The 11064-nt window shown below is 50.7% G+C and overlaps 3 protein-coding genes across 3 annotated transcripts; 1 reads left to right on the forward strand and 2 right to left on the reverse strand.

Moving 5' to 3' along the window:
* Positions 1-863: 863 nt before the first annotated feature.
* Positions 864-4397, reverse strand: TRUGW13939_07838 (uncharacterized protein; the record flags this gene model as incomplete). The annotated part of the gene is made up of 1 exon (XM_035490975.1): positions 864-4397. One exon carries the CDS (start codon positions 4395-4397, stop codon positions 864-866), a length of 3534 nt encoding a protein of 1177 aa, XP_035346868.1.
* Positions 4398-5211: 814 nt separating this feature from the next.
* TRUGW13939_07839 (uncharacterized protein) lies at positions 5212-6165 on the forward strand (the record flags this gene model as incomplete). The annotated part of the gene is made up of 1 exon (XM_035490976.1): positions 5212-6165. One exon carries the CDS (start codon positions 5212-5214, stop codon positions 6163-6165), a length of 954 nt encoding a protein of 317 aa, XP_035346869.1.
* Positions 6166-6598: 433 nt separating this feature from the next.
* Positions 6599-10373, reverse strand: TRUGW13939_07840 (uncharacterized protein; the record flags this gene model as incomplete). The annotated part of the gene is made up of 9 exons (XM_035490977.1): positions 6599-6673; positions 6724-6921; positions 6985-7110; positions 7183-7303; positions 7467-8938; positions 9158-9649; positions 9713-10193; positions 10246-10297; positions 10352-10373. 9 exons carry the CDS (start codon positions 10371-10373, stop codon positions 6599-6601), a joined length of 3039 nt encoding a protein of 1012 aa, XP_035346870.1.
* Positions 10374-11064: the final 691 nt, after the last annotated feature.

Consider the following 11064-nt stretch of genomic DNA (forward strand, 5'->3'; position numbering starts at 1 on the left):
AATGGCATCTTCTTCTCCAAGTCGTCATCGACAGCCATTGGGCCGAGTCAGGGCATTCCCTGAAGATAAAAAGACGACTGTCAAGAATTGAGTGCGGAGGAGCGAGTCATTCCATCATACATGTTATAATAGTGGAGCTTCGCTCCACGATTAACGATATAGTAGCAAGTCCTCTCCTCTTCTCCACCTCGAACAGAGCCACAAAAGGCAACTGGTCTGAAAGGAGAAAAAAAAAGATAACATAGCGCTCCCATTGGGCGTTAATCGACAAATCCCATGGGTCTGGCTACTGGTCACAATATTGGCGGTGCCGTGCTTTCCGTGTTAGCGCATGGTGACTTTGATCCTTTGCTGTGGTGGAGGCGGCGGTATTATTGGGTGCGTGGCGGGGAGAAGGAAGCTGGTGCGTGGCGGGCGTGGCGCCGGTGCGGGCACCATAAAACGATGATAACCGGTTCTATGCCGATTCTGCCGTGTCTCTCAGTAGTCTGCATGTCAATGCAGTGTGGTGTGGATTCGAAACAGTCTCTGATTATATGTACACTCACTCAACAAGTCATATGTAGTTAGACAAATATTCTTGATTGAGGATATAAACAGGGAAAATTATTAATGACTGGGCAAACCAGAATCGTAAATATGTGGATTGGAGTCATGGAAACAGAAGACATGAAAAGAAAATAAAAACATAACCATGAATGCTTGCTGCAGCACCAGCTGAAAAAATTAGGATGACATGAAGACTGTATACACAAATCGAATTTGGATGCATGCTGCGATGTGGACAGGGAGAAGAAGTGTCCTAAATATTTGTATGCGAACCCATCCACAATCTAGAACAGAACAGAACGGATTTTTCCCTCTCATTGCTTGGAGTCATCCCAGCCGACCCAGCTTCTAGGCATAACGCGCCAGACTTTGACCTCGCCGCTTTTGAGATCGCCCAGCTTGAAGCTTTCGGGCTTCACTTTCTTGCTCTCGCGGCCTTGCTCCCAAGCGTGGATCTTCTTTTTAGTGCCGTCCCAGTCCACGATGACGCCGACATGATCGGGCTTTCCAACCTCGGAGTTGTACTTCTGATGTAGGGAGCCGCGGTGGCCCTGGAACCGTGTATTGCGGAAGCTAACGATATCTCCCGCGCGGATTTCATCGCTCTGTTGGATAGACGCATTGGCCAAGTTTGCGTAGACCAAGGCACCGTAGCTTCGTCCTCCGACAGGGGCGAGGGCGTCGGTGAGAGGGTTAAGCAAATACTGGATCAAACCGTGAGGTGTACCATCTCCAACTGTCGTATTCTGAATGGAGTTGATGGCGGCCGAAATGCGCTTTCCATATTGCTCGTGAGCAGCTTCTAGTTGATCCTGTCGTAATCGGTTCGGAGGACCCTCATGTCGCTGCTCAAGAGAGACGTCACTTGGGTTTTTGGCGTCGAACTGAGCGTTGATGATGGTCTGGGAGTAGTCTGTAAATAGCACGTAAACATCCTTGCTAACCGTAGTCTTGCCACCTCGCTTTGTCGAAGTTGACTCCTCTACCTCATATATCACATCCTTCCGACCCTGGAATGCTGGCGGCGGGGTATTAGGCTGGGTCCACCAGAAACTGCTCTCAGCCAAGTCCACATCTGTTGCGATGAATCCCACATCTATCGAAGGCCGGGCAACGTCCATTGATCGACGAGTATTAGCTTGACTCCTAGATACGTCAAGGCTTGGCCGTCCTCGCGTTGGCAGTGCATCTGTTGTCGGAGGCGGAGGCGGAGGAGCAGCAGCTCTGTCGGGGCGCGGCGGAGGGGGCGCCTGAGGCAAAGTAGGAGAAGCATCATAAAGGTCGTCGTGTACATCCTTAGAAGCCGGTACTTGGACAGGCGGAGGAGGCGGAGGGGGTAACCTAGACTGAGGAGAATTGTATCGGTAGGGGTCGTACTCTTCATCGTCGCTGGCACGCCCCTCTTCCTCCTCGGCAAACCGGTCCTTCGCAACAGGAGGTGGAGGAGGAGGGGGTGCAGCCCTTGGGATATCCATTGATGCTCTCTTAGGGGGCTGACTTGGTGGCGGAGGCGGTACTGCTTGGGGAACCGTTGGCGGAAGGGGGGGAGGAGGGCGGGTATCTCGTGGAGATTGGAGGGACGCCTCCTCGCCTCCATCACCGAAACTAGAATGTCGGTCATGAGCTTTCAGTGCATCTTTGTGCTTTACACCAGACGCGATATCGGTATCGTAATCAGCTTCATATTCGGTGGTCTCGTCTTGGCTTTCATCATTCGCTGCAACAGAAGATTGGGTCACGCTATGTGATGTACCTTGTCGACTTAAGGCACCAGGGGGCGGGGGAGGAGGTGGCCGAGCCTGTGGTGGCGACGATGGTTGAGGTGGGTTGGCTGGAATTGGAGGAGGTCCGCGACTGAAACGCTTGTCTGACAATGTCGGGGACCTAGGAGAATCAAATGTCGACGAACGACGCGGGGGCGGGGGAGGAGCGTCAGGGGCAGGTCCTCCAGAGACCACTTCATTCAGCGACAAGTTCTTGGTGTTAACCGAGAGTTCGTCATCGGATTCTGAACCTGGGCTTAAAGAAGCCACAGACTGGGGCGGTGGGGGTACGGGCCGTGAATCAAGAGGAGCTGCAGGAACAGGAGGCGGAGGAGGCCGACTTTCTGTTGGAGGCAAAGGTGGTACAGCACGCTCTTGAGGTGGTGGAGGCGGAGGAGCTCTATCGGTCGATTTCCGAGGTGCTGGCTCGCCCTCTGTCACATCCTCGATATCCGGTACCTCTTCAGCGGAATGCAGCTGTGTAATTGGAGCATTGGCTGACTCCTCTTCTTTCTCTGCCTTTGGTGAAGACAGGGATTCAGATTTTGGAACATTCATGCCCGGCAACGCCATAATCGGAACTGGAGGTGCCTGGCTGGGAGGCGCGGAACGATCAGGCTCATCGACAGTATCTTCAGCATCCTGGGACGGTTTCGTCTTCTTTGGGGCTCCTTGTCCATACATGCCGGGCATACCACCCCCAAACATACCCATCATACCCATACCACCGCTCATCTTTGCCATTCGGGCTCTGAGTTCCATTTTCCTCTTTACCTCGGGGTCCTCGTTCTCCTCGTCAGGATCCTCTTCTTCCTCTTCCTTTTCATCACTGTCATCTTCGCCACCTGTTTGGTCCGCAGCTGCTGCGGATTTGCGCGGAAGTCGCTCGTCAAAGTCTTCCTTGCTAGTCGAAGTCTCCTCTGCATCTTCAGTGTCACCAGCTCCTGAGTAATCAGCATCGTTTGTATCGCTAACAAGCTCTCTGGAGGGCTGCGGTGGACTAGCAAGTTGTTGTGGTCTTGACTCCTCCAAATCATCGGTATCTACAACTGCATGCTCATCTCGAGGAGTCTGAAGACTGTCGGTGCGTTCCAGGTCAGCACCCTCCGTAATCGCCAGAGTCGTCGCGGCATCCTCGGATTCAGTCCGCTTCTTGGATGGCCTCTTTGGCTTCTCTTTCTTCTGAGCAGCGTCGGCCAGACGAGAAGCCTGTTCCATTTGTTGTTTCTGTAGAAGCGCAATTCTCTCCTTCAAACTGGTAGGTTTTGGTTGATCTTCTTCAGTTTCAGATGGTTCCGCAGCAGCGGGTGGCAGCTGCGAAGCTTCCGAAACAGGTGGCTCTCTATTGACAACCTCTGGATCTTCGTTCCGGCGATATATTTTTGGCGGGGGCTCCCTTGGAGGAGGAACGTAGGCATCCTTGCTCGGAGGGGGGGCGACGAATGGTTTCTTGATGAAGCTGGAACCACTCAGCCCACCTGGTTTAAAGGGGGTGATTGGGGCGGCAGCTGGTTTGTTAAAGGCAGCAATGCGATCTCTGAATGAATTGCCGCTCGGCTTGCTGGACACGGGTGGTGGAGGGGCCTTGGTAGTAGATGCTTGTTGCGGCTCTGGCTGTTTCTGGGGTGGAGCGGCCGCTTCGGGAGCAGGGACAGGAGCAGCAGGGGGCGGAGGAGGTGATGCATCTTTTTTCAAAGAAGGCTGTCTGACCGGCACTGGCACTGGTTCTGGCTCCGGCTCATTCTCCTCCTCCTCAACCGGGCTATCCTCCGGCTCCTCTACAGGGGCTGGTTGTTCGACAACTGGCTCTGGCGGCGGCGGCGGGGGAGCCGCTTCAGACTCCTTTTTGGCCCTCGTAGGGCGCGTGGGCCGTGGAGGAGCAGTAGGTTCATATCTCTCGACAAAATTGCGCGGGAAGATGCCCTCTTTCTTCTCACCAGAGTCGGCGACATACTCGCCGTAATACCAGTCGTCATCCTCTTCGGCGGTGACCGTGATGACCTGGCTTATGTGGAAATTGAGGTCATCGTCGTGCTCTGACGTGTAATCGAAAAGAGCCTTGACCGTAAACGGCGGGTCGGACATCTGGTTGGCGTACGCTATAGGCAGGAAAACCACGGGGGAATCTTGAGGTGCGGGATAGCAGTGAGTGAGGGGAAGAAGCGGCGACACGTAACACAAGGCTCAGCGGTCGAACCGAATCCAAAACACACGCGCGTGGGAGTGGGAAACAAACACACGGCAGCCCGGGGGGTGGATGATGGAGCACAGGCTGCAGAAATCGAAATTGTTGTTGTTGTCTGTACAGTTTGTGGCGGAGTTGAAAGTCTGCAGGGCGATCAGGTTTATGTGCTGGCTGCGCGGGACAAGGGCAGCACTAGGTAATAAGCGCCGCCAAGCGGAACCTACCTCAGCGACCAGCGACGAGCTCCGGCAACATGCGGTCAATGCGAGGACAGGAGCGTCGACAAGTGCAGGAATATATATTCTCTGGCTGTCGAGGAGGCAATTCTATGCTGGGAAGCAAAGGAGCAAAGGAGCAAAGGGGGAGAGATAGAGCAAGATATGGACGACGGCGATGAAGTAGGATGGTTTCAGACGGTTTGGTTTGGTTTGGGGGGAAGGTGCTAGCCTAGGTAAGCAGGCAGCCAGGCAGCACCAACTCAAGTCCCTAACGTTTCAAGCTGTTTCGGGAGTTCGGGCGTCGTGACTCGTGTGGGGGGAGTGAAACTAGCCCGCGCTCCACCAATGACGCCGGCCGTGACGGACATGCCGCGCCACAGCTGCTTTTTCTCTTCTACTGCTCACCTATCGATCTACGTACCATCAGACCTATCTTGCTGGTGATATCGTCCAACTACATCTTTTTTTTGAGGTAGCAAGAAAAATACTTCACGCCATGGAGCAGTCGCAGACAAACGCACAACCACAGCACATGCACTACAAACACCGCGACGGCAGAGCGCCCAACCCACAGCACCTGGCTATTGCGCTACACCATGCAAATCAAATCCAAGCTCAAAAGGACGCCGAGGCTTTCATACTCGACCGCATCCTAGAACTGATCGAGCTGCCCTCGTCTCCTTCTGCCGACGCTGCCAACCCCTCCCCCGCCGACGTCGCTGCGCTCAAAACCGCGCTTGTGCCCTTTCAGCCGACAGATTTCGACAACTTGGTGCTGGAACGCAATATCGAGGGCCGCTGTGGATATACACTGTGTCCGCACATGCACAGAAAGGAAGACTCAAATGCCAAGTTCCGTATTGTGTGGGGACCTAAAGGGGGCGCTGATCATGGCCGCGAGATGAAGATTGTGTCGAGAGAGAAGCTGGAGATGTGGTGCTCAGAGGCTTGCGCCGAGCGAGCCATGTATTTGCGCCTCCAGTTGGTCGAGGATCCGGTGTGGGAAAGGCGCGCCGGAGATGGGGCGACGAAGCAGGTTACTTTACTGGAGGAAGCCAGAGCACTACAGAAGACGAAAAAGGCCGCCAAGAGCGAGGGAGATAGACAGCAGCGTTTGAATGCTACTGGTTCAGTTGCTCCAGTTGCTCTAGAGGACAAGCTAGAAGCACTCGCATTGAAAGCCGACTCAGACGCAGAAGGTTCGAAACAACTGGCGGTTGAGAGAGGAGATTCCAAATCGGCGTTTCAGCAAAACGGCCGTGTCGACATCCAGATTCTCGAAAAAGAACCAGACGTCAAAAACGCCAACATTACAGCTCCTTCACCTCGTCCAGGAGATCAAACCGGTGGCTCGATCGAAGGCTACGTCCCACACACAGCTGATCATATAAAAAGCCGAAATGGCCCAGTACAAGACGAGGGGAATGACGACGTCCTTGATTCCCTCTGAGGGGCAACAATAGACGTCTAGTTTGATCCCTACCTCGATGTGCAATATCTTACGAGAGCAAAGCTTGCTCAATAGTCTACGAAAACATGGCAACATGTTGACACCCTTGGTTCCGTCTCTAGAATTGCTTCTAGAGAGGAAAATGCCGCAATCCAAAACAGCTGCCAGAAGCCCACTGTTTGGAGAGCGATCCAAGGAGCCTAGTCATTCATGCATGACGTAAATCATAGCAAGGAACGAGGCAAGTATATTGGCAATCAAGCGTCATCTCCCACATAGTGAGAAGAATCAGCGACACCTTGGTTTGAAGAAAGAGTTTTATTGTTTCATAAAAAGTAGCGTCTCGTCACGAGGATGGCTACAGGGGAGCCCCGATGATAGATAAACAAAAAACGCCGCCAAATTTTCGAAAACACGAGCGAAAGAGAAGCGTCTATCGGAAACGACGAGGACGCTCGATGACCTGTTGTTGAGCAACGTTGGTGACGTTGACCTTGAGCGAGTCGAACTAAAACCGATTAGCAAGAAAATGGCAAACATATAAGCATTATAACTTACGCCCAAGCTCTTCAGAAGATCCTTGGTCTCGGCATCAACTTCGAGTTGACCGGACTCGGTCTGAGAAACATCCAAAGCGGAAATTTCAGGAACGTATTGATCCTTGCGCTCACGCTCTTCCTCCTGGAGTTTGAAGGAGATACCGCGAACAGGGCCGCGCTGAATACGCTTCATCAAGTGTGTGGTGTAACCAGCAATCTATAAGAATAGCAATTTAGCACAGAACTCTAAACACAGTGATATATATTTTTGGTGACTGACCTTGTTGCGAAGACGCTTCGAGGCAATAATGGCAATCTCATCGCAGAGACGCTTGTTGGTCTCAAAATCGAGCGTCAACCGGGGGTAGTAACGCTCAATGACGACCTTGGCCGATTTCTTAACAGTCTAATAGCAAATAGTGTCAGTATATTTTTTATAAGAAAATTAAGAGCCAGCTCATAATTTCTGGTTACTCACCTTTGTTCTGACGCGACCCATGTTGACGGTTTGGTTTATTTGGTTTATGTGGTTTTTGTTCTCCTCGTGAGTTGGGGAAATTTGGTTTCCATATGGAAATCTTGTGTGGGCTTGGCATCCGCTACCCTAGTCACGTGGCATATTAATCTATCACGTGATTATTTTTGAACTTGTAAAGTATTTAGATATAGAAACAAATAATAAAAATAAAAATAAAATATAGCTGTACATTAAGCTCATCTATTGTACATTGTTACAGACACAAAATATTCCTAGAGCATCACTGCATCCTGGGCCGTCCAGCGAGAAGGTCCGAGACAGTTCCTTGACGCGACGCATCCAACCTGGGCACAGCACGCTGAGTAGTGCGCGCAGCGTTGGAGATATTTGTAGACCTTGGTGGCAGATAGTTGGCCAGATCGTACGGAGCCAGCACGTCCTTCTCAGCCCTGCTAATTTCCAAATTGACAGTGCCGTTGGCCGCTATCGATGCTCGTCGGGGAGAGACATACACTCTGCCGCCGCCGGGAATGCTTGGGTCGAGATATTCGAGACCTCGGAGGTGGTCGTCGGAATTGTCGGTTTCGTCCTCGAGCACCATACCACCAACTCCTAGGACAGCGCGTCGTCTGGTTCTCCGCTTTCTGCTCTTCGAGCCCAAGCACCTCGCCTCAACAGGGCGCTCGCGCAGCTGAGGACCGTAAGAGGGATGGTTATAAACCAACGCACCAGATCGGGAGTATGCGAGACCTGCTGATGGATGCGTTCTCGGAGGACCGGAATGGGCATACTGAACCGAAGATAGCCTGGTAGCGGTCGCTTCGTAATAATCTTTTCTTCCGATCATCGTGACAGGGATATCGGCAGACAAGCTATGCAAGTCCAAAAGACGAGTCATCTCCGCTCCCGCCTTTCTCTTATCTGTCCTAAGAGTCTTCAACCATGCCTTGAATTCTTCGTTGGTGACTTTCGCCGATTTCTTGATTGGTTGGTCGTCCAATTCGCCTTTGTCCTGTGCCTCCGTCCTGCGTTGAATGGCTACCTTTTCGCTATATTGCTTTCGTAGCTTTGAAAGCAACTTTGGCTTTTGACTGCGAAGCTGCTCCAGATATCTCTGAAACTGAACCTCGGATTGTCCACCCAACCATGGTCCAGCGTGTTTGTAGACTTGAGACCCTTCCGATCCCTCGCTTGCGGAAACATTGTCCAGGTGAGACTCAAAGGGGCTCTGATGGGCTCGTCTGACAAAATCGGTTGTGCTCTTTGGTGCAGACGAAGGCAGTGAGATGGGTAGATGAAACTCTTGGAATTTCTGAAGCGTCATGGTGTGATCCCCGGCGGAGTCGAAATCGGTGACCTGCTCAAAGGTGTCCAGCGCGTTTACACGAATCGTCGGCGTACTCGACCTTTCGGTGGTAGACTTTGCGGGAAGAGCCCGTTTGAGTCCCCATTCTCCTCTTGCGAGAGCCGATGGCGGCGATTCAATTGCTGCTCGGATAGGGTGTGGACCTGTGGCCGAGCTGGATTCGGCAATTGTCTTGGATGTGACTGCCCTCGGGGGAGGATTGAGGGCCGTTGGTAAGGCAAAAAGACGAGAATTCCTCAGTAAATTCGCCGTGGGCGACAGCCTGTGGGTTGCCATGGCTTCACAGGGGGGTTGATGCTGTTCCCTATTGCGCAACGGAGGCTGATGAGAGAAAAGTTGCGAATTTGCTGCGGAACGGGAGCTTGGTAGTACGGCAGCCGAGACCGACCACTAGTGCAGGATAATGATATACTGTTTATTTCTTACAATTAATAGACGAACAAAGTATCCAGAGTTTCTTAGTTCAAATGTATTTTGAATTTTTTTAGGCCCAGCCAACCGTAGAAGATAATTGATCAGCATTCATAGATTATTATGGAAACGAACGTATGTATTAGATTAGTCTATATAGGTATAGTGCACATCATAACCCTTCTACTTAGAACCGACCGTGGCAAATGAAGAGACAGTGTCGTCGACAGACTCCTTCAGAGTTCTAAACTTAATACCGAGGACATTCTTAACCTTGGAGTTGTCAATCTTGTAAATATCGGCCGGAGTGTCATCCACGCCATTCTCAGGTAAATTAGCCACATATTCCGGGTGAGTCTCACGGATCGCATCCACAATGGCCTTGTTCGACATGAATCCTGCAGTTGTGAAAAAGCGGTTGCCACCAGCTTCGGCGACTTCGATTGCTTTGACGTGGGCAAGCGCAGTGTCGCGGACATCAACCCACAAGAATGTGCCTGTCGGGGGCAGGCCGTCTTTGGCCTTGCCAGTGGCGAGATCGTAAATTCGTTCGTTGGAAGTGTTCAGACTGTCGAGGCTGTTGAGGTAGTGGATCACAGGACCAAAAACGAAAGGAGGGTTGATGGTGGCAAGATCGAAGTTTGGCTTCTCTTTTTCCACAAATTCCCAGGCTGCTTTCTCAGCAAAAGTCTGTTGGTTATCCATGTTAGCCGTTTCCTTTGGTTTCAATTAGACACCAGAAAAGGCCCTTACCTTGCTGGCTCTGTAAGTCAAGGCTTTGTCACTGATAGCCTCCTCCCATGTCACAGGATTCCAAACTGACTCATCGTAAAGCTTTTTATGTACTGGGGCATTTACGATAGCAGCGAAAGATGAAGTGATGACCACCCGTTTCACCGTGGGAGCGCTGGCTTTGATTGCCTTGAGAATGCCCTCTGTACCCTTAATGGCAGGGTCGAGAATCTCCTTGACTGGGTCGGAGAATTTAAAGTGAAATGGCGAGGCGGTATGGATCACATAGTCGAAGGGTGCCGATTTGACGACCTTATCAGTCAGCAATTGCCAATAGAAACAAAGATAGAGAGAGAGAGAGATGTATACCTCGTCAAAAGCGCCTTCCTTGGCAATATCTTCCACCACGGCATAGGATAGCTTCTCCTGTGAAAGCCCTGGGTGTGCTTTCAGGATCCAGTCTCCCTTGGTCTGGGAGCGAACCGTGGTTACGACGTTGAACCTGGGAGGCATTAGTGACTTTGCGTGTAAAACAGCTGATGTTTTGAACTCACCCATGGTCCAGCAAGATGTCCAACACATGGGCAGCGATAAAGCCGCTTCCACCTTGAAACGGTCAGTTTCTACTTCATGCTTTTCAAATGATATGGAAATCCTTACCTGTAAGCAAAACTTTGGCCATTCTGTCTATTTGGTCTAAAACTTCTATTATCAGTTGGAAAAATATGGGGGAAAAAAATTATAAAAAAAGGACGCGTCGCAGCAAGGGGGGATATGGGAATATGGACCAAAGCAATCAATTGATGTGGCGCCATCGAGCAGTCCCCGCTCTTTTATACCCCTCCAGCACCGGAGTTAAGGCTGTCTTCGTGCCGATTTTTCTATTGCGTCAGTCTCAATCTACTATCGTGCGATTACTAATTCATTTCTGATGGTAGGTTCTTACTAAACTTGGATTCCAGATGTCTTCCAAGGTCGGTCAGGATCCACCTGCACATAATAATAATCCACCACTCACTCGTGGGGGCTATGCTATTTCAGATGCTTCCCCGAATATGAACTTTTCTTTCTTTCTGTTTATTTTTGTTGTAAAGAAGGAATTCTGGCTGTAGTTTCTGTTAGAAAATGTATTAATTAAAATCCATGTTTCATTGCATCAATTGAGATTTCAGCACTTCGTAGCTGTTAATTTCATACAAGCTAGCAGGTTATACTAATATATATATATATAATCTTTACAATTCAAATATCAATAAAAGTTAATACTTGAATTTGATATACTCGTTGAAATAAAGTTAAACAATCCCTTGGGAACCTTAAAAATGGTTGGCAGCATGTAAATAGCTACATCAATTGATATGTAGACTGGTCTC

Source organism: Talaromyces rugulosus, chromosome IV, assembly GCF_013368755.1.
Source record: "Talaromyces rugulosus chromosome IV, complete sequence".
NCBI lineage: Eukaryota > Fungi > Ascomycota > Eurotiomycetes > Eurotiales > Trichocomaceae > Talaromyces > Talaromyces rugulosus.